Source organism: Entelurus aequoreus, linkage group LG12 (assembly GCF_033978785.1).
Source record: "Entelurus aequoreus isolate RoL-2023_Sb linkage group LG12, RoL_Eaeq_v1.1, whole genome shotgun sequence".
NCBI lineage: Eukaryota > Metazoa > Chordata > Actinopteri > Syngnathiformes > Syngnathidae > Entelurus > Entelurus aequoreus.
Window position 1 is genome coordinate 46,141,910 of NC_084742.1, and position 23,921 is coordinate 46,165,830.

The 23,921-nt window shown below is 42.4% G+C and overlaps 2 protein-coding genes across 8 annotated transcripts in view; both read left to right on the forward strand.

Moving 5' to 3' along the window:
• Nucleotides 1-23,921, forward strand: part of LOC133662266 (AP-1 complex subunit sigma-1A) — a 66,839-nt gene that overhangs the window by 33,470 nt on the left and 9,448 nt on the right. Inside the window, exons 4-5 of one of the 7 annotated variants that reach the window (XM_062066118.1) lie at nt 8,015-8,152; nt 8,296-11,189. The exons of the other annotated variants lie outside the window; for them this stretch is intronic. Coding sequence (XP_061922102.1) covers nt 8,015-8,152; nt 8,296-8,343 — 186 coding nt within the window. The 3' untranslated portion in view covers nt 8,344-11,189. Of the gene's footprint in view, nt 1-8,014; nt 8,153-8,295; nt 11,190-23,921 lie in introns of those variants that run through there. 7 annotated transcript variants of the gene reach the window in all.
• On the forward strand, nt 11,377-17,071 carry vgf (VGF nerve growth factor inducible). Its single transcript, XM_062066108.1, has 2 exons — nt 11,377-11,643; nt 12,755-17,071. The coding sequence occupies exon 2, from the start codon at nt 12,800-12,802 to the stop codon at nt 14,516-14,518; it is 1,719 nt and encodes a 572-aa protein (XP_061922092.1). The 5' UTR covers nt 11,377-11,643; nt 12,755-12,799; the 3' UTR covers nt 14,519-17,071.

Consider the following 23,921-nt stretch of genomic DNA (forward strand, 5'->3'; position numbering starts at 1 on the left):
AAAAAAACTGTGACTTATAATCCGAAAAATACGGTACTATGTTTTTAAGTAAAGCAAAGGGGTAAACAAAAAGTATGGCATCCAAACCTATCTTCTCCTCCTGTCCTCTTTCCTCTCCTGTTTCCTATTTCCTGTTTCCTTTCTTCCTGTGTCCTACTTTTTCCACAGGTGTATGTGCTCTTTTTAAATACCAGAAAACACACCCACCTATGCCCATGTGACCTCCAACTCCACAGTGAAAGACACACCCACACACACTGCTCCTCAAGCCCCTAATTCTGTTTCCTACAGATGGCATTAATCAAAGTAACTGAAGAGATTACCATACAATAGATAGTAAACAGTGTGCAGCTGCAGTGTGTTCATAATATATGAACAAATAAGAACAGTATGGCATCAAAGGGTTGGTCTTAAACATGTTTACAATTTCAACATGATACATCACTTATTTGTTTTTCAGTTCTCTTTAACATGTAGGAAGGAGTAGGAAGGAGCTAAGTGTATTTTAATCATACCCCTTTTCCATTTTATAGCAATTACTTACCCATTTGTTCACTTCCTTTTTTCAATTTGTAACACAATTTGCATCATTGAATTTTAAATACAACAGTTCTTACTGTAATAATAGTTGGGTCAATTTTAATTTATGACATAATGACATACATATATTTTTCTAATAATGTTTATCATAATTCTTTTTCATTTTACTTTGTAAACACTTGGTTGAACAACTCCTTAAACTTCATCATGTTAGTACATTGAGTTATTTGCTCTTAATCCTTTCCATAATTTAATTCCACATAGTGATATACTAAAGGTTTTTTAGTGTTATATGTGCATGCAAATGTTTTTAAGTTGCATTTTTCTCTGAGATTATATTTCTCCACTTTTGTTGAGAATATTTTTTATACATTCTTGGGTAGCAGGTTAAAGTTTGCTTTGTACATAATTTTAACTGTTTGCAAATGCACCAAATCATTGCATTTCAATAGTTTTGATTCAATAAATTTAGGGTTTATGCACCGCCCATCTAAAAAAATCACATTATTATTCTAACTGCCTTCTTTTGTTAACACAGTTAGTGAATGAAGCATACTTTTGTTATTTTTCCATTTAAAGTACCAAATAAGGTAACAATAACGAGCAGTTAAGAATATGTCGTGATTTTTCGTCCAGTACATATTTTGCTGTGGGAAGAGATTTTTTAGGGGCGGCATGGCGTAGTGGGTAGAGCAACCGTGCCAGAAACCTGAGGGTTGCAGGCTCGCTCCCCGCCTCTTACCATCCAAATAAAAATCGCTGCTGTTGTGTCCTTGGACGGGACACTTCACCCTTGCCCCCGGTGCCACTCACACCGGTGAATTGAATGATGAATGATAGGTGGTGGTCGGAGGGGCCGTTGGCACAAATTGCAGCCACGCTTCCGTCAGTCTACCCCAGGGCAGCTGTGGCTACAAATGTAGCTTACCACCACCAGATGTGAATGAATGATGGGTTCTACATGTAAAGCGACTTTGGGTACTTAGAAAAGCACTATATAAATCCCAGGTATTATATTTTAATCGTGAATAAAGCAAAATATGTTCTGGACCAAAATCACTCCAAATTTTCTACTGCTCGCTAGTGTTACCATATCTGACTTATTGTGTAGAAATTTGGGGAAATAACGACAAAAGTACACTTACTTATTTTTTACTGACAGTGTTACAAAAAATATCAGTTTGAATAATACATCAAGTTGAAAATCGAGACCACTCAAAAACGCTTTATTTAATCAAAAACATTGAAATTCAATGATTTGGTGCATTTGCAAACAGCTAAAATTATGCACTAAGCAAACTATAACCTGCTACCCAAAAATGTGCAACAATTCTTTTAAAAGAGAAATATAACCTTGGAAAAAAGTTTACCCTAAATCATTTTTATGCACATACAACACTTAAACAGTATGTATAACTAAATAATGGAATGGATTTTAAGAAACAGTTTAAGAAACTGTTTAAACTCAAAGTGTTTACAAAGTACAAAGAGTCCTGATAAACATTTTGAACTTATTGTAAATGAGGTATTATTCATCTCATTATGTGAAACACAACTTACTGAAATAATTATTTATGAGAACCGTTGTATTTTTTTATTCAATTATTTAAATTGTGTTACAAATTGAAAACGGGAAATGAACAAATGTGTAATTGTGATGTAATTGCTATGAAGTGGAAAAGGGGTACGATTAAGTCAACTTTGCTTCTTTCTACTCTTTTTTTTTGGACATGTTGTAATGACAGCATGGAACATGTGTGAGATGTTATGTATCAGACTTGAACTGTATGTGTGTTTGAAATCAACTTCAACAACAGTACCCACATAGTCACCTTACACTCGTTTCACCTGTAGCCTTGACTTTGTTCTATTGTAGATTACAGTCCTGTATTTACTGGTGGCCCAGAGGCTTCTTCAAGCATTATTGCTATAGCCGTCGCCCAGTCACTACAGCACGACCACGGCGTGAAAATACTTAGTCACAGCTTGGATAATTCTTCTAAGTTAAAACTGGGCCTACATGTGTCAAGCTACCTGCGTGTGTTGCTCTGCAAAAACCTGATCAACTTGACACTCGCAATTACAATAGTTAGCGTCGATGTTAGCATTCATTGTTAGCATTGCGTGTCCGTGTTGTTGTTCCACATCGCTCAAACCAAAGTTGTTATTGATGTCAAAGATGAAGTGCATCAAAAGGGTCATCTCCACTTTGGCCGGGCCGCTGCTGATAGCTGATCGCTGTCTTAGTTAACCTGAGGTGCTGCGCTGGATGTCCAATGCTGCTTCCATGCAATGTAGTGAAGCCACGACATCCCAACCATGATGGAGCGAGGCACGACTGTATTTTGAAGCCAAATTTGCCACAAGTTTGAGTCTCCTCACACATCTTTGCACATACAGTACAGGCCAAAAGTTTAGACACACCTTCTCCTCATTCAATGTGTTTTCTTTATTTTCATGACTATTTACATTGTAGATTGTCACTGAAGGCATCAAAACTATGAATGAACACATGTGGAGTTATGTACTTAACAAAAAAAGGTGAAATAACTGAAAACATGTTTTATATTCTAGTTTCTTCAAAATAGCCACCCTTTGCTCTGATTACTGCTTTGCACTCTTGGCATTCTCTCGATGAGCTTCAAACACACCTGTGAAGTAAAAACCATTTCAGGTGACTACCTCTTGAAGCCCGTCGAGAGAATGCCAGGAGTGTTTTTGTTAAGTACCGTATTTTTCGGAGTATAAGTCGCTCCGGAGTATAAGGCGCACCGGCCGAAAATGCGTAATAAAGAAGGAAAAAAAACATATAAGTCGCACTGGAGTATAAGTTGCATTTTTTGGGGAAATTTATTTGATAAAACCCAACACCAAGAATAGACATTTGAAAGGCAATTTAAAATGAATAAAGAATAGTGAACAACAGGCTGAATAAGTGTACGTTATATGACGCATAAATAACCAACTGAGAAGGTGCCTGGTATGTTAACGTAACATATTATGGTAAGAGTCATTCAAATAACTATAACATATAGAACATGCTATACGTTTACCAAACAATCTGTCACTCCTAATCGCTAAATCCGATGAAATCTTATACGTCTAGTCTCTTACGTGATTGAGCTAAATAATATTATTTGATATTTTACGCTAATGTGTTAATAATTTCGCACATTAGTCGCTCCTGATTCCAGAAAACACAGAGTGAGATGTTCTACCTCTTGTGCGAAACACAAATGCATAAAATGACTTAACACATTAAAATGAACAGTGAACGTGAATGGAAGACCTGACGGATAAAATTTACGGGTGCGCATCATCAGTAGTGTTCCTCTGGGTCATTGGATGTTTCGGCCTTTAACACTATACACCCTCTCCAGAGGCGGCCAGCTACAGGATGATCAGACCTTAGCTTGCGACCCAAGCCCAATTAGCCATAAAAGTCACATTGTTGGCAGACCTATCAGGGAACTATGCATGGCAGGGGCGCCCGGTTCCCTGAGTCAGCTTTGTCTGACCGCATACCTCCTGCTGCACTAGTTGGGGGCCCAATTGGGGTCATTCCTCTTCAGCCAGAGCCACCGGCTGCTCTTTTCGGCTGCTTCAGATGCGGCTTTGATGGCTGTACGCAGGCACTGACCCCTGACTCCCAAGTCCCTCAGCAGTTTTGCGTAGAGGTTCCCACAAAGCCTCTGCACCCAACCTCCACAGGGCGGACTTCAGTATTCCAGCCGCGATTTTGAGCTTCCGCGGCCAGCTCGGAATACCGCAAATATTTCCTCTCATATGCTTCCTCCATGGATTCCTCCCAGGGTACAGTGAAGTGAAGTGAATTATATTTATATAGCGCTTTTTCTCTAGTGACTCAAAGCGCTTTACATAGTTAAACCCAATATCTAAGTTACATTTAAACCAGTGTGGGTGGCACTGGGAGCAGGTGGATAAAGTGTCTTGCCCAAGGACACAACGGCAGTGACTAGGATGGCGGAAGCGGGGATCGAACCTGCAACCCTCAAGTTGCTGGCACGGCCACTCTACCAACCGATCTATACCGCCCCAGTGAGCTCAACAATGAAGGCCTTTTTGTGGGAAGTGGACCAGAGCACTAAGTCAGGCCTCAAAGTGGTAGTGGCGATCTCGCTGGGGAAAATCAGCTGTTTGCCAACATCTGCCAGCATCTTCCAGTCGCGTGCTGGACACAGCTGACTTCTCTCTGACGGGTTAACGTTGCGCCCGGCAACTGTGACCCCTTCACGGACAAAGGTAGTTCTCCATGAGGTTTTAGATGGTGGTGGTAGTGCATTGATGTTGGATCGTTTTACCTCCAGTGTGGAAGCAAGACTCTTCAAAACTTGGTTGTGGCGCCAAGTATATCGCCCCTGAGTGAGGCTGGTTTTGCAACCTGTGAGTATGTGTCGGAGGGAGGCTGGCTTAGTACAAAGGGCGCATGATGGATCTTCGCCAAACTACTGCTGGAGATTGGTTGGGGTCGGAAGGACATCGTAGGTAGCTCTGATGGCAAAGCTTAAGCTCCTTGCATCCATGGCCCATACATCCCTCCAGCTCAACTTCTTTCTTTCAACGCCTTCCCACCGAGTCCACCGACCCTGTTTGCCAAGGGTGCCTTGGCCCATGTCAGGGCCTCCTCTTGACGGCGTACTTCCTCCACCACCATCTTCCTCGGTGTTGGCACATTGGTACTTCTCCAGGCAGGGCGACTAGACATAAGACCAAGGCCTCCTCTACCTTGCTGAACATTCCCCACAATGTCAGCATGTCTGAGAGCTGCTGTTGCCTCTTCAACTGCTCTTGCTGGTGTCCACTTGCGCCCTGAAACCAATGTTGGTGCATTATCCCTAACCGCTGGATCTTTGGATTCATTCAAGATCAACTGCAGTCGTGTTTTGGCACACTTGAACTCCTCTGTAAGACTGGTAAGGGGCAACTTGAGGATACTGTCACCGTAAAGGCCTATGGTGATGAGACAGCGTGGAACTCCAAGCCACTTTTTTATGTAGCCGGTGACTCTTCTCTCCAGCTTCTCCACCGTTGAGATGGGCACCTCATAGACTGCCAGGGGCCACATCACCCGGGGTAGTAAGCCGAACTGAAGGCACCAGGACTTGAGCTTCCCAGGCAGTTGGGTATTGTCAATCACCAGTAGGCCTCTTTTGATGTCATTGCACAACTGCTTCACCTGGTCTTTATCTCGTAGACTTGCATCATATCGCCTTCCTAGACTTTTGACTGGCTGCTCGGATATAGTGGGGATTGGCTCATCTCCAATGAAGAACTGCAAATCAGCGAGCACTCCCTTCACCACTGAGATGCTGCGTGACTTGGATGGGTTAATCTTCATCTGAGCCCAACTGATGTTCTCCTCGAGTTTTCTGAGTAATCTCCTGGTGCAAGGGATGGTGGTAGTCAGAGTGGTGATATCATCCATGTAGGCTCTGAGGGGAGGGAGGCGCCTGCAAGAGCCCTGTTTTTGTCCACCTACGACCCATTTTGAGGCTCGAATGATGATCTCCATGGCCATGGTAAATGCCAAGGGAGATACAGTACATCCGGCCATGATGCCTATTTCCAGGTGCTGCCATGAGGTGGTAAATTCTGGTGTTGAGAAGCAGAACTGCAGGTCATGAAAGTAGACTTTCACCAAGGTTGTGATGGTGTCCGGGATGTTAAAGAATTTGAAGGCAGTCCAGAGGAGCTCATGGGGCACAGAGCCAAAGGCATTTGCGAGATCCAAGAAGACTGCGTGTAGGTCCCTTTTCTCCCGCTTTGCCATTTGGATCTGGTGCCAGATCATACTGGCATGTTCTAGGCACCCAGATAAGCCTGGTACTCCTGCCTTCTGAACAGATGTATCTATATAGTTATTTCTGTGCAGGTACTCGGCCATCCTTTGTGCAATAACACTGAAGAAGATCTTACCCTCCACGTTTAGCAAGGCAATTGGGAACTGACTGATGTTTGCGGCGTCTTTCTCCTTTGGAATAAGGATCCCACCTGCCCTACGCCATGCTTTAGGAATGGTTTTCTTATGCCATACCGTTCTCATGAGTCTCCAAAGAATCCTGCAGACATCTGGTGCGTTCTTGTAAACCTTGTACGGGACTCCGTTTGGCCCAGGAGCTGAAGCTGTTCTTGCCCGATGGACAATCCTCTCGACCTCCTTCCATGTTGGAGGACCGGTCTCAAATTGATGCTTTGGGGGTTCGATTGGTGGAATGTCTGGCGGAATGGCCATGTGTTCATGACGCCTTGGATCAGAGTGGGTTGCTCTCAGGTGGTCCTCTAAATCATACTTTGTTGTTTTTAGGGCCCCACTTTTCTCCTTGGTAAAGAGATTCTTCAGGAATTTAAAAGGATCTTTGTAGAACCGTGTTCTTGTTTGTTCTTTCGTCCTTCTTCGTTTGCATAGACTCTGCTCTGCGGAGGGATGCCAGGCGTGTTTTAATGTCAGCTTGGAGAGCACATATGCCCTCCTTTTCCAATTCTGGGGCCCTCTTCCACAGTTTCCTGAGTCGTCTCAGTTCTTTGACAAGGCGCTTGATTTCCTGTTGCCTCCTGGAGATGGGTGAAGTGGGAGGTGTTTTAGCAGCTTTTATCTCTAAAAATCCAAATCGTTCTGCACCGTATTGATAGATGATGTTTCCCATTTTCTCCAGCTTCTTCTCTGCTGTGCCTTTGAGTTGTTCAATGGACCGCATTAGGTCACTATTCACTGTTTCCCAGAGCTTCTTTTCCACAGCACTGGGCCACTTCACTCGCAGTCTGCGGCCTGGGAGTCTCTGCTCGACTGCAGGTTGGGGAGTTAGGGTAGGATCCACCTCTGGTGTTTCTTCAGTGCTTGAGTAAACGTCTTCCGCTACAGGGGTGCTGATGCTCTCCAATCTATGGTTTTCATCCAGTTGGTGAACTTCTATCGACTGATTTGACTCCTTCTGCAAGAAGAGGTCAATGCGAGGCCCCTGATTCTTTTCACTTAAGCACTTTTTCTTTCCCTGGTGAATCCTTAAGCCCCGAAAAGATGTTATTTTCCTCCACCCACAGCTACAAATCTGCAGTTTGTGGTCCACTGCTGTGACAAGGCTTGTGCTGGTTGCTGTGGTGTTATCTTGCGCTGTGCTTTCTTTACTCGTAGTCGTTTCCGGTCCAGTCGTTACCATTTTGTCATCTGATGAGTCATCTTCCGCCCCCGCTCTCGCAGACTCTAGGGGTATTCTTTTTGTTTGCTTCTTCGTAGCTAAGAGTATAAGTCGCACCCAAACTATGAAAAAAACTGCGACTTATAGTCCGAAAAATACGGTACATATCTCCACATGTGTTCATTCATAGTGTTGATGCCTTCAGTGACAATCTACCATGTAAATAGTCATGAAAATAAAGAAAACGCATTGAATGAGGTGTGTCCAAACTTTTGGCCTGTACTGTATATATTAATGATATAACAATTTTTTTTTTGCAGGTGTGTGAGCTTGACATCATATTCAACTTTGAGAAGGCTTATTTCATCCTGGATGAATTCTTGATGGGAGGAGAGATTCAGGACACATCCAAAAAGAGTGTCCTCAAAGCCATTGAGCAAGCTGACATACTGCAGGAGGTCATTGAATAATACTCTTACACTTACATAATTATAATTTTAATGATAGTTTTCAAGGTTCTAAAGATGTTTAAATATGTTTTTGTGCTAATGGGGTTAACTTATCATTTCTACATCAGTAACAAACATTTTCGCTCTGGCAGGAAGACGAGTCGCCCAGGAGCGTGCTGGAGGAGATGGGATTGGCATAGTGACTCTGCCTCTTTGAGGTGGACCACATAAGACTGAACACTCTTCTGTGGCTCTTACAATGTGATGATGCATTGAGACAGTTTGTGTGCGAGTGTGTGCGTGAGACAGAGAGAGAGGCACGTCTCTTGTTAGTGTTTTGATTTTAAGCATGAGATGGATGCATACATACGAGTAAGTAAGACAGGCTGGCAAATGGGGGCAAAAATGATTAAAGAGAGCATTTAATTACTATACATTATGAATAACAATCTTAATAATAGACCAAAAACAGTTCTGTTTTAATGTGACATTTTCTAACATTGTGTACTTTGATGCTGTTGTAAGTGTGCTGGCAGCTAGACGTTGTGTAACACTGCATTGGACAAGGTTATTGTTGGACTGTTAGGATAGTAAAGAGAAACATCAGTCACAGGACGCGGCCGCCCCGTCCTAGCTTTGGTCTTTTTATTGGGTATGTCCACTGCAAGAAAAATCCACTCCTTAATTCGAGAGTTTTTGCAATGTTAGTTTTGTATCATTTCATGGCTGCGCTACCTTCAGGCGAAAAAAGGTTTGCCACTTGATTTGCAAGTGTGTGCTGCCATGTCAACAACAGTACGGCGTGAGTCCTTGAGTAAAATGGCTTTGTTTGTTTGTGATGCAGCCCCTTAAGTAGATTTAAAATAGCATTGAACATCCTGTCGCCGGGGACAGTCAGCATGAAATACTTCTCCATAACTTCCACTACATTGGAACTTGTTAACCAAATGACTCAGAGTCGTGTATAAAAAAAAGAGTATGGCCATACAAACGAGAGGCGCCATGACTTCTACCAGGGACTGTGCCTGAATGCATGCAATTGCTGTCGTTTTGACGTTAGTTTTTCTGATGAAATACATCAAAATAATACGTCTATATATAGTCCTAAACATACTCCAGCTCATAAACTTCCAATAAAACATGCTTTTATTTCGTGAAAGTATAATTTTGCGGTCGTATTTGATGAACTCAGCTGCTACATTCCTGCAGTGTTTCGTGACCAGCAGGCACTCTAACACTCACCCAACAGAGCAATAAACGTAAAAAAGTACACAGAACGACCAAAAAATAACTTTCTACCTTCATTTTGCCAAAATCTTCATTAGCTTTGGACCAACAATCACAGAGAAATACATATCACTCATTACGTATTATTCTAACTGATCATTCTTTTTTATAACATGCTAAGTGAAAAGGTGTCTTTTTGAACTTATTTTCAAATTTTTCTACACAATAACTCCGATATGGTAACACTAGCGAGCAGTAGAGAATCTGGAGTGATTTTTGGTCTAGATTAGAACATATCTTGCTTTATTTAATATTGACGTATTTCTTGACAATTTATGTTGTATATTTTTAATGAGATTTTCAGTTCATTTTCTCATCTATTAGTACACCCAAAATGTAGTTTATTTTACTCTTTCAATGTCCGTTTATTTGTATTTTTGTTTGACTTTCTCTTCGGCTGTTACAGAATATCATTATTTTAGTTTTACTAAGATTCAAAGATAGTGTTTTCGTCAAACTTTCTCTTGAATTTCCTTTATTGTGTAACTGTGTGTTCTCTCCTGAACAAAACACAGACGTGACACAGTAGTTGATGGCGAACCTTCCCTTTCCATATTTGTCTTTTGTCCGGGTTGTCGGGAAAGCGATGTAAAAGCTTTGCACAATTCTCGCGGGAGAATTGTGCAAAGCACAACAGGGCATTTTCACACGTCGATAAACTAGCGAGGAAGTCCCACAAACACGAAGCATCAGCTCAAAGTTAGTAGCAGTCATGGCGCTCCATAGTCACGTGAGTGCCTTTTGACCAATCATTGAGATCGCCTGAAACCGAGTTGGCTATAGTCTCTTTATACACGACTCTGATGTCCTAGTACTACCTAGTGTTTGTCTCATGAAGAACACTATTAATGTTGTCTTAAATTGATGAAATATGCTGTTTGTGTTTGGTTTGACTCATGAGTGACACTACGGACCATAAATGAGGACATCAAACCTTGTTTTAATGATGGATCTGACTTGATGCAGTGCAAGTGTCTGGTGACAAGTGGATTTAGAAAAAGGAACCAAAGACTTCACTGCCGACAATACACACCTACTGCATGACCTAGTGACCTCACGTGACTACATTGTGTGACAGTAAAAGGAGGGCGAGCCGTACCGCCTTTTAAACACTCTTTTAGGGTTGAACTGACTCTGCAGCCAGTTTCGAATGTATTCTTGCTTTCCGTCGAGCCCGTACCTCAGCTGTTAGGTTTTTGTTCCTGAAGTCCAGGCAGGCTGGTTTTGTTACACTACAAAATAACCTAATGACATTTTGAGGTCAGGTTGTTTTTTTTTGTTGGAGTCTACTCACTTATGCATTTGCTCTGCTTTACACACTTGTCTTACTTACTGCACTATATAAATTGCTTTTTTGAGGGTGGCTAACCTGAAAGGTGGTGGTGCATACTTCCCATACGGTACTGTAATAATTTGTCTGGAGGGTTTTTGCTGCTTGTACACTCTTAAAGCCTCACAAACGGTCCTTTCTGGATGCTTAAGTCCAGCTTCCATCCTTATGCATGTGTTTGCAGCTTTGTGTGAGCCTGTTCTGACCCAATGAAAGAACAAAGGCAAATATCACCTGATCATGCTTTTTGTAGCGTTAAGAACATGTGCATCAAGCTTTTTGGAGGCTTTTTATTTAAATTGTATTTAACAGTCTTGCTTTAATTGGACTTAATTCTAGCTAATCTTTTTTAAGAGTTGTCACGAGAGCCTGTCAAGTCTGTGATGTTCCAGTCTATAAGGTGTGTGGCAGCAGTTTTATAAGGATGAAATAAACATTTGATGCTAAGTGAAAGTGTTTGTGCATGAATGCAGAAAACGATCATTCTTTTTTAATTAGATTTGCTTTCAGAGGCAAAAAAAAAAAGTGAAGCTGGAGCATTGCAGCTAATTGCTTTGAGCGGAGGAGGGGGCAGGGAGAAATTCCTTGTGAATGGAACCAAGTCCGTGACGTCAATGGGGCGCTTGACGCATGCATCACGTGCCTGGTGGGCGGGTATAATAAGATGCTCCTGGTGCTGTCCGCGGTCCTGAAAACTGACGCGCAGGAGGAGGAATCCCTTCCTGTGGATGTAAAAGTCAAGGCTAGGAAAGAACTTTAGGGCTTACAAGAGAAGAAAACGACAGAAGGGAGACACCAGCAGGGAGGAGGCTGCGAGCGTGACAACAAGACTGACGTCCTGCGGAGTGGATGCTGGAATCCCCCACACTGCTCCCACGCACCTGTAAGTAGTCTCAACTTGTTTATCATCTTTTTTAACACTATGCGTTTCCCCTTAACGCCGCTTTTGTTATTGTATTTTTTAAATTTAAATCCTCATTAACAATTAATGCGGCTCATGTTATTGAATACATCACATGACTTGTTTGGAATGCACACATGAGGTGGTCATCCTTCTGATTGTCAATACCTTCATCAGCGTCACAGCCAAGCTTATTATCACCATGACTCCCTACCCTCCCCTGACAAAAATAGCCAAAGAGGAAGAATTCCAGCTGCTGCCAAAAGCTTTGTGACGTACAACCACCAAAATAATTGTTTTTTTTTTTTAAAAAAGGAAAATTTATATTTTAGTGGTATCATCTTTAATGCTCTTGAAACTGTGACCTTGTCAGGCCAAGTTTTTTTTGTGTGGTGTGGTGCATGAAATCATGCACCCACTCAACCCCCACACACCCTTCCCCACAACCATTGCCACACAATGAAATGGTGGCTCTTGTGTCTATTCCCGAGCATTTTTTTTTTAAACAAAATAATGCAATAATACAATTCCAATTCCAAAAGCAAACCCGGCCCAGCAACATTCAGAATACCAATCAACGGAGTAATTGAGAGGACACACATGACACGAAAACAATCCAAAAGTAGTCAAACAAAAAGGAATAATATCAACAACAATATCAATATTAATAAGAATTCCAACAAAACAGTAATTAAAAATCCATCATTTACATTGTCATCACAGCCATTTATATAAAAACAAATATAAATACAAAAATGAACAATAGTGGCTTACACTTGCATTGCATCTCATAAGCTGAACACATTGTGTCCAATATTTTCCACAAAGATAAAAGGTTTGATTAGTAACACTATTCATTTTATCACAGTTCTGCACAATGTTACTGTTTGTTTTTTTAATTCCATTTTTACTGTGTTTTTAAAACGTATTTTTGTAAAACTGCACTGCATCATGCAGAAAGCGCTAATGCTGTACTGCGTACTGTAAGCTCTTTGGAGGCTGCAATGAATGAGCATGATTGCATGAAGTGGGACCTTGTGGAGCTTGTTTTGATCATTTGCATTGAGGTCTTTTCTTTGCCTCCCATCTGTAGAAGTATTCTGATCCTGCTCTCTGGTGGCCATCCTGAGTGTCTGTAATGGCTTCCCGCAACACCTCAAGTGTCCTTATCCTCCTGGTTTTCCTAACGACGGCCTTTTCCGCTGAACCCGCTGTCACTCCTGCCAGCATGACGATGTCAGGAGACACGGAGGATGAGGGGAAGATTGAAAAAATCTCACCGAAAGGACATGACCTCTTTGATGACGTGGAACCCAAAACCCTCGCAGCACTTTTCCTGGAGGCGCTTAACTCGACCCGTGTCGAGAGAAGGCAGGAGGAAAAGGGTGTGGAAGAGACGGGGGCACAACGAGACCGAGACGGCAGACAGAGGCTGGAGCTGTTTATGGCCGCCCAGGGCCAGGAGGAGGCCGAAGAGAGGAAGAAGGCCGAGGAGGAAGAAGAGAGGATGACCGAGCGGGTGTCCAGTCGGACCAGCAGCCAGATTCTACAGGTCCAAACGCAGCAGCCCCCCGCCACAGGGGGCCAGGAGCAAGGGGGCGGCGAGGAGGAGCAGCTCAACCCTGAGGAGTTGAGAAGCCTGGAGAGCATGATGAAGGAATTTCCGCGTTTAGACGTGGCCGTAAAGCGAGCAGGGGATTCAAAGCCAACCCAGCGGGAGAGTCGAGACTACAGCAGCTTTAACGACATCATCCCGCTCGGCAAGGGCAGCTTCTCCCAGAAGAAACTCAAATGGCAAGAGGAGACGCAGAAGGCCTTGAACATGCCATCGTTCAGGGGCGGCAACTTCAAGGATGACTTTGAAGGCAACAACGCCGCGACTCTGGCACAGCCTTTGCAGTCAGAGCAGATAGAGGAGAGTGATGATCCAGATGAGGAGGAGGTGTTGAGTCCAGAGGAAGAAGAGGCTCAGGCCAAGGCGGAGCAGGAGGAAATGAGGAGGCAGGCGGCCGAGGTGCAGAGAGCCAAGATGGAGGAGGAGAAGCTGGCCGACATTGCATCTGACATGCTGCTGCGCTACATGGTCAAGCAGAAGGGCGGCGGCGGAAAGTACGCCACTCAGGCCGACACCGCTGCGGACAAGAGGTCCGAGGAAGAGCAGGAGCAGGATGACATCGACCCTCAGACTATCGACAAGCTCATTGAGATCTCAAGCAAGCTGCACTTGCCCGCTGACGACGTGGTAGACATCATCAGCGACGTGGAGAAAAAGAAGAAAAAAGATATGGCGCCAGAGCTTATAACGCACTGGCAACGCCCACAATTGCCCTCGGCTGATTCCTTTCCTGTCTCCAAGCAACCTCCCTCGGTGGTCCATCGCCTTAAAAGCTGGACTCAGGAGCCTTCAAAGTCCAAACAGTTCTGGAACAATCCTAATGATCTCTTCCTATGGTCCAAACCTCTCAAGTCCGTCAAGCAGGAACACTGGATTCAAGCCCCAAGACCTCTTTGGACACGCTACCCATCTTTTTACCAGAGGAAGCCCAGTCCAGACTATTACCCCGTCTACTTCCGTCCTCCAAGACCAACATTCCGGTACTTCGTCCCCAAGCCTGCTTCGGCTTTCAACACCTTCCTGCATCGCTCCCGGGATGGCGCTTACGGCTTACAGCCCAAGCAGCGTTACCTCAACTGGGTGCCTCCCAGAAAGCCCGTCGTCGCCCTCTACCCCAGGCGCCCCCTCTCGTTCTACCCCTTAACTGCCCCCAAACTTGGAATCCCTCTTTACCAGTCGGCACCCAGGGGACATTTGGACAAATACATCGAGCAGCTGCTCATGAACAGGCCACAGGACTGAGAAGGTGGTGGAGTTCAGCAGGTGGAATGTTGAGGGAATAGGAAATGATTAATTTCTATTTGTCCCACTTCCTTTAATTTTATATCCTTCATTTGTTGTGTGGACATTCCAAGAGGGCTCTTTGTATTAACAACTGCGGAATCATCCAAAGGCTCCGTGTGGACAGTGCCTGGTAAGGAGGACATTTCCAAGGGCCTAAGGAATGATGAACAGTGAAGTTTGGACTGCAGCGTGATAAACAGCCACAAAATATGGAAATATTTTTTTTGTACTTGAAAACAATCCTTAAGACATCGCAAATCTTATTAATATCCTTGTCTCCCAACCGTTTCATGCATTTAAAAAAATATAATTTTCTGTGCTTTTGGTGAGAAGCCAGTCAATTCCCACATACAGTATTTGATTGAGGGGGCGGGGAAGCAGCACAATAATGGCTGGGATGACTCATGCCTTTGTGTCACTTCAATTACCTTGTTGCTATAGCGCCAAAGTGTACATTCCTGTTTTTGAAGGCTGATCAGTCCTGCAGAGTCACGTTGGAGAAGGAAACAAAAATCTAACTCCACAATCAGTTTTTCTTCTTCCTTCAAGCATCCAGGGGTCGGCAACCCACAATGTTGAAAGAGCCATATTGGACCACAAATACAAAAAAGTAATCGGTCAGACTTATATAAGTGTTATAATGATGGCAACACATGATGTAAGTGGCTAATTAGCTATATTAGCCTACTATCAAAATCGACCATGTGTCGCAGGCTGACGCAAATCTTTGTTGACAGAAATGTTGAAATAGAATATTTATTCTACACATTTTTACAACATTAGAAAACATTTGTAAAACTTCTCAGAGGGTGAGATAACTCCTCGAAACGACCAAAGGTATATAGATGTGTGTGTCCAAGTTAAAGAAAATGTCAGGCTGTCTCCTTCTAATGGATTTATTACAATCTTTGCAAGCTGGGTAACGTTTGCTGTAGTCTGGAACAACATGGCCCACAAACAACTATCAGAAATGCAGCCAATATTACATACAGAGAACATGTTAAAATAAACTAAATTCGCACACGTAAAGGAAATTGAATGAGCTCAATTATAGCTACAAATGAGGCATAATGATGCAATATATACATACAGCTAGCCTACTTAGCATGTTAGCATCGATTAGCTTGCAGTCATGCAGTGACCAAATATGCCTGATTAGCACTCAACACAAAACGATAACATCAACAAAGCCCACCTTTGTGCATTCACGCACAGCATAAAAAGTTTGGTGGACAAAATCAGTCACAGTCCACACAACGGTGAGTTCAAGGGCCGCTGAAATTAGTAGGACAAAACGGCGCTCGCCAAATACTCTCATCAGCGAAGCATAAACACAAACGTATCAAACAGTGGGCTTTCTAACAATTAGGAAGGTTTGTGTCGTGTTTGTCCTCCTACAGAAACCATATTGCAACAAAAAACATTTCCCCCCCCCCCCCCCCCCCCCCCCATTTGTTTTTTAATTTCCATACATTTTTTAAAAAGCTCAATGGAGCCACAAGGGCACTGCGGGTTGCTGACCCCCGTCCTAACCCTACCCATACAACCAGCCATTTTCTACCGCGTGTCCCCCTCAGGGTCGCGAGGGTGCTAGAGCCTATCCGAGCTACACCCTGGACAAGTCCCCAACCCTACCATGTGTCTCCCAATAGAATACCCCACTCAGTCCATCCACTTCACTGTGTACACTCACTGTGAAGTCGCTGAGTGTGCAAATTGTAGTACTCTTGCATACTTACTGGAAATTATCTCAAAATGTATCTGCTCCTTCACTCCTTTGTAAGTGTGAAGTGCCACCCCTCCCCTTGGTGGTGAAGTGACCAGTACGTGCTACACCTTTTTGCCGTACTTAGTGTAAGTGCACTCCAAAGACTAGATGTGCGCAAATTGAGACACAGCCTAAGACTTGGGCCCTAAGTGTAAACACAAAAGTGCCCGAATGGGGGGACAGCCTAGGTGTAAGTGTACTCCTGTCACAAGCACTTACTTAATTTCCGGGTATGTGAATCCTGACATAGTCAAATCGATTTAATGTGGAAGGTCCGCGGTGAATTAATATTTCATTATCAAAAACTATCTGCATTTCTAAGTAGAAAGACGTTTACAAGCTGATAGCTGCTGCCTTTCAGGACAAAGTGACATTACTGTTTATTTTTGTATGACCTTTATGCCATTTATTATCATATTATGAGGAATGTTGGCACATTTGTAATAATTTCAAAATATATGAGCTCAAAGAAGGAGAAATGACGCGAGTGTGCACGTTAATGTGTAATTTGCATCTAAAGTGTCTTCTCCGAGAAGATCACGAAGCAACAAGTAAAAAATAAACCAATAAAAAAAACAAAGCCTTTTAAGATGACAGAAATTATGTTGTTGTACCTTGAGATCCTTGTTTGAGTGGCGTACGCTGTTGTTGTTATTGTTGTGAATAAACATGCGTTGGCTGCATATGCATACGGGCGCATGTCAGTGACTACTTTTGCTACACACATCAATAAAGTCAACTACTTTTTTTATCAACACTTTGCCTCACTACGGCGTGTGTCTGTTTGAACATATTTAAAACTGCACTTATGTATTGTGGCTATTTGTATTACAAAACCAGTGAAGTCGGCACGTTGTGTAAGTCGTAAATAAAAACAGAATACAATGATTTGCAAATCCTTTTCAACTTCAATTGAATAGACTGCAAAGACAAGATATTTAATGTTCCAACTGAGAAACTTTATTTGTTTGCAAATAATCATTAACTTAGAATTGAAACACATTGCAACACATTGCAAAAAAGTTTGCACATGGGCATTTTTACCACTGTGTTACATGGCCTTTTCTTTTAACAACACTCAGTAAACATTTGGGAACTGAGGAGACCAATTTTTGAAACTTTTCAGGTGGAATTCTTTCCCATTCTTGCTTGATGTACAGCTTAAAGGCCTACTGAAATGAATTTTTTTTATTTAAACGGGGATAGCAGATCCATTCTATGTGTCATACTTGATCATTTCGCGATATTGCCATATTTTTGCTGAAAGGATTTAGTAGAGAACATCGACGATAAAGTTCGCAACTTTTGGTCGCTGATAAAAAAAGCCTTGCCTGTACCGGAAGTAGCGTGACGTCACAAGTTGAAAGGCTCCTAACATTTCCCCATTGTTTACAATGCAGCGAGAGCGATTCGGACCGAGAAAGCGACGATTACCCCATTAATTTGAGCCAGGATGAAAGATTCGTGGATGAGGAACGTGAGAGTGAAGGACTAGAGTGCAGTACAGGACGCATCTTTTTTCGCTCTGACCGTAACTTAGGTGCAAGCTGGCTCATTGGATTCCACACTCTCTCCTTTTTCTATTGTGGATCACGGATTTGTATTTTAAACCACCTCGGATACTATATCCTCTTGAAAATGAGAGTCGAGAACGCGAAATGGACATTCACAGTGATTTTTATCTCCACGACAATACATCGGCGAAGCACTTCAGCTACGGGGCTAACGTGATAGCATCGGGCTTAACTGCAGATAGAAACAAAAGAAATAAACCCCTGACTGGAAGGATAGACAGAAAATCAACAATACTATTAAACCATGGACCTGTAACTACACGGTTGATGCTTTCCAGCCTTGCGAAGCTTAACAATGCTGTTGCTAACGACACCATTGAAGCTAACTTAGCAACGGGACCTCACAGAGCTATGCTAAAAACATTAGCTATCCACCTACACCAGCCAGCCCTCATCTGCTCATCAACACCCGTGCTCACCTGCGTTCCAGCGATCGACGGAGCGACGAAGGACTTCACCCGATCATCAATGCGGTCGGCTGCTAGTGTCGGATAGCGAGGCTGCTATCCAAGTCAAAGTCCTCCTGGTTGTGTTGCTGCAGCCTGCCGCTAATACACTGATCCCACCTAAAGCTTTCTTCTTTGCTGTCTTCATTGTTCATTAAACAAATTGCAAAAGATTCACCAACACAGATGTCCAGAATACTGTGGAATTTTGTGATGAAAACCGAGCTTTTTGTATTGGATACAATGTGTTCGAATACTTCCGTTTCAACAATTGACGTCGCGCGCATACGTCATCATACATAGACGTTTTCAACCGGAAGTTTAGCGGGAAATTTAAAATTGCACTTTATAAGTTAACCCGGCCGTATTGGCATGTGTTGCAATGTTAAGATTTCATCATTGATATATAAACTATCAGACTGCGTGGTTGGTAGTAGTGGGTTTCAGTAGGACTTTAAGTTGTTCAACAGTCCGGGGTCTCCGTTGTGGTATTTTAGACTTCATAATGCGCCACACATTTTCAATGGCTGGCCAGACTAGTACCCGCACTTTTACTATGAAGCCACGCTGTTGTAACACGTGGCTTGGCATGTCTAGCTGAAATAAGCAGGGGCGTCCATGACAACGTTGCTTGGATGGCAACATATGTTGCTCCACAACCTGTATGTGCCTTGCAGCATTAATATCAGTGAGTTCATTGGTCCTGTTAGCATATATTCTGAATTAATTTAGTGTACACCAGCTGTGTTCATTATACAATGTTTCTGTCATTTACTTGTGTTATTTTTATTTTGTTTACAAGGTTTTAGAATGATCAAACGCAGGTCGTGAACAGACTAGTTGCAGAATTATTCGAAAGGGGTTGGGTTGAATAAACTCAGCTTCTTCCTACTTTTTAAAGGGTAAGTTCCTTTATGTGGCTTTGTTAAGCATGGATGAAACAGACTACTATAGTATTGTTATAATATATAATAGCTCATCGGGTGAACAAATAATCAACAGAATGCTTGCTATGCTTTGAGGCTACGAATAATAAATAGAAGCAGGATGCTGCATTGTTGTGCATATTAACATTCATTGAATTAAGTTCCAAGTCTTGTGTTGCATGCACCATTTTTTTAGTCGTGTTTTTTTCATTTCTTATAACAGTCTACGTGCTCCCGTCTATAGCTTTTCCTATCAAAGCTGCTGACTTGCGCTCTACGTTTGTGTACGCATGTACATATGTGCAGAAGGGCTTCTGTTGCTCTGCAGTGTGAGGATGTTGGTGGATGAGTCACCCAGTGCTCACCATGTGACATCATGAATCACTGCACCTCTTCAGTAGGCAGAGTTGCAGCCATCCAGCGCTTTGCTTCCAACACTAAAGCCTGGTCTTTTATTATGGTTATGACCGGTAGCCATCCCCCTGCCCCCCTGTCATCATGCATGGTGATGCTGATAACACAGGGGTGTATTATCACTGTGCACATGACCCTATCTTATCAACACTACTGTATTCCTAAGCAATAATACAAACCCCAAAACCAGTGAAGTTGGCACGTTGTGTAAATGGTAAATAAAAACAGAATACAATGATTTGCAAATCCTTTTCAACCTATATTCAATTGAATAGACTGCAAAGACAAGATACTTTAACGTTCGAATTGGGAAAACTTTATTTTCTGCAAATATTAGTTAATTTGGAATTTGATGCCTGCAACATGTTTCAAAAAAGCTGGCACAAGTGGCAAAAAAGACTGAGAAAGTTGAGGAATGCTCATCCAACACTTATTTGGAACATTCCACAGGTGAACAGGCTAATTGGGAACAAGTGGGTGCCATGATTGGGTATAAAAGCAGCTTCCATGAAATGCTCAGTCATTCACAAACAAGGATGGGGCGAGCGTCACCACTTTGTGAACAAATTTGTGTGCAAATTGTTCAAGAAAAACATTTCTCAGCGAGCTTTTGCAAGGAATTTAGGGATTGCGCCATCTACGGTCCGTAATATCATCAAAATGTTCAGAGAATCAGGAGAAATCACTGCACGTAAGCAGCAAGGCTGAAAACCAACATTGAATGCCAGTGACCTTCGATCCCTCAGGCGGTACTGCATCAAAAACCGACATCAGTGTGTAAAGGATATCACCACATGGGCTCAGGAACACTTCAGAAAACCACTGTCAGTGACTACAGTTGGTCGCTACGTCTGTAAGTGCAAGTTAAAACTCTACTATGCAAAGTGAAAGCCATTTATCAACAACACCCAGAAACACCACCGGCTTCGCTGGGCCTGAGCTCATCTAAGATGGACTGACACAAAGTGGAAAAGTGTTCTGTGGTCTGACGAGTCCACATTTCAAATTGTTTTTGGAAACTGTGTATGTCGTGTCCTCCGGACCAAAGAGGAAAAGTTCATCTAAGTTAATGATTATTTGCACAAAAAAAAATGTGTTTCTCAGTTCAAACATTAAACATCTTGTCTTTGCAGTCTACTCAATTGAATATAAGTTGAAAAGCATTTGCAAATCATTGTATTCTGTTTTTATTTACAAATTACACAACGTGTCTACTTCACTGGTTTTGGGTTGTGTAGATATACCTACCTTACCATTTAAAGGCCTACTGAAATGAATTTTTTTTATTTAAACGGGGATAGCAGATCCATTTTATGTGTCATACTTGATCATTTCGCAATATTGCCATATTTTTGCTGAAAGGATTTAGTATAGAACAACGACGATAAAGTTCGCAACTTTTGGTCTCTGATTAAAAAAAAGCCTTGCCTGTACCGGAAGTAGCGTGACGACACCGGAGGAAGGACTGCTCACATTTTCCTATTGTTTACACCAGCAACGGGAGAGATTCGGACCGAAAAAGCGACTGTTACCCCATTAATTTGAGCGAGGATGAAAGATTTGTGGATGAGGAACGTGAAAGTGAAGGACTAGCGTGCAGTGCAGGACGTATCTTTTTTCGCTCTGACCGTAACTTAGGTACAAGGGCTCATTGGATTCCACACTCTCTCCTTTTTCTATTGTGGATCACGGATTTGTATTTTAAACCACCTCGGATACTATATCCTCTTGAAAATGAGAGTCGAGAACGCAAAATGGACATTCACAGTGACTTTTACCTCCACGACAATACATCGGCGAAGCTCTTTAGCTACCGAGCTAACGTGATAGCATCGGGCTTTACTGCATATAGAAACAAAACAAATAAGTCCCTGACTGGAAGGATAGACAGAAGATCAACAATACTACCAAACTCTGGACATGTAAATGCACGGTTAATGCTTTCCAGCTTGGCGAAGCTTAGCAATGCTGTTGCTAACGACGCCATTGAAGCTAACTTAGCTACGGAAACTCGACAGAGCTATGCTAAAAACATTAGCTCTGCACCTACGCCAGCTCTCATCTGCTCATCACGACCCGTGCTCACCTGCGTTCCAGCGATCGACGGTACGACGAATGACTTCACCCGATCACCGATGCGGTTGGCGGCCCGGAGACGGAGGAAGTCAAGGTGAAGTCGTTCGGCTAGCGCGTCTGCTATCCTCAAAGTCCTCCTGGTTGTGTTGCTGTAGTCCGCCGCTAATACACCGATCCCACCTACAACTTTCTTCTTTGCAGTCTCCATTGTTCATTAAACAAATTGCAAAAGATTCACCAACACAGATGTCCAGAATACTGTGTAATTTTGGGATGAAAACAGAGCTTTTTTGTATTGGATTCAATGGGTCCGAATACGTCCGTATCAACCGTTGACGTCACGCGCATACGTCATCATATCTAGACGTTTTCAACCGGAAGTGTGGCGGGAAATTTAAAATTGCACTTTATAAGTTAACCCGGCCGTATTGGCATGTGTTGCAATGTCAAGATTTCATCATTGATATATAAACTATCAGACTGCGTGGTCGGTAGTAGTGGCTTTCAGTAGGCCTTTAATTGCAGCCATTGACCAAAGAGTCGACACAACCACAATGCTTTGACTTGCATGCCCTAGACGGAAAAAGGGACAATAGACCACAAAGCTTCAAGACATGATGTCACGTATCCCAGCAGACGCCACGTCAAATCAAAACAAGGCCATATTTGCAGGGGAAAAAAAAACATGAATGAGTTAGTTTCTCTGTGTATTTCTTAGTTGTTCAAATGCCAAAGCAGACAAGATGGGAAGGGGACACAAGTGGATTTCATCCATAAAAGATGCTAGAATGGAGTCACAAACGAACACCGGTATAGTTGCGTGAATTTCATCGCCTGTCATTATGATTTCTGACGGTTTGTCGTCTATTAAAGGTGAGTGGAACCTTTCTGTGAGCTGATTATAAATGGCTAAAACACGGAAGCATACTTGCTGCTTACTCAACCAAGCAGAAAATACATGTAATTGTTCCTCTAATAATGCATAACACTGCAAGATACTTTATTTATAGTGAGGAATATGAATACATGATCAACTAAAGATTGTAAAACGACAAAAAGTTAATGAGGTATGTATTAAAAATGTGGAACTTTAACACTCCTATCATAGGGCTGACTCCATAGACTAAAACAGGGGTGTCAAACGTGTGGCTGGAGGGCTGGGTAAAACCTGTTGGCGGGCCTGATGGGTTTGCCAAGTATAAAAATAAGCTGACATTTTTGAACGAAGGAAACCGCTGTTCTAAGTGTGTCCATTGGATGTCAACATAGCTTTCTTTGTGTCCTGGGCGGAGCTATGTGCCCTGGTAAGATAGAGGACTGGGGACACATTATCCGGGTGCACATAAATATGCTGAAATAATATGTATCCCCCTTCAACTTCATATGTGATTAATGACATAAGTCCAGATTCACAAGTTTTGTTGTGGATCAGGCAGAACTGCAATAAACAGAGCAATTGAGAGGAGACACAAACACGACACAGAACAAACCAAAAGTAGTGAAACAAAAATGAATATTATCAACAACAGTATCAATATTAGTTACAATTTCAACATAGCAGTGATTAAAAATCCCTCATTGACATTATCATTAGACATTTATAAAAATTAAAAAAAGAACAATAGTGTCAGAGTGGCTTACACTTGCATCGCATCTCATAAGCTTGACAACACACTGTGTCCAATATTTTCACAAAGATAAAATAAGTCATAGTTTTGGTTCATTTAATAGTTAAAACAAATTTACATTATTGCAATCAGTTGATAAAACATTGTCCTTTACAATTTTAAAAGCTTTTTACAAAAATCTACTACTCTGCTTGCATGTCAGCAGACTGGGGTAGATCCTGCTGAAATCCTGTGTATTGAATGAATAGAGAATCGTTTTTAATCGGGAAAAAAATCGTTTTTGAATCGAGAATAGTGTTGAATTGAAAAAAAAATCGTTTTTGAATCGAATTGTGACCCCAAGAATCGATATTGAATAGAATCGTGGGACACCCATAGATTCAGAGCCCTAGTATATACTGTGTATATATATAATGTGTGTGTCGACATTTAAGATGGCTGCCAAAACAGTAACAAAATGTGAAAGCTGTAGTTGTTGTTGTTATTTTTACCCTTTATCGTAATCTACAAACCCCGTTTCCATATGAGT

What these genes read in the sequence shown, in the direction of transcription:
- vgf (XM_062066108.1), top strand. Translation starts at nt 12,800, where the DNA reads ATGGCTTCCCGCAACACCTCAAGTGTCCTTATCCTCCTGGTTTTCCTA.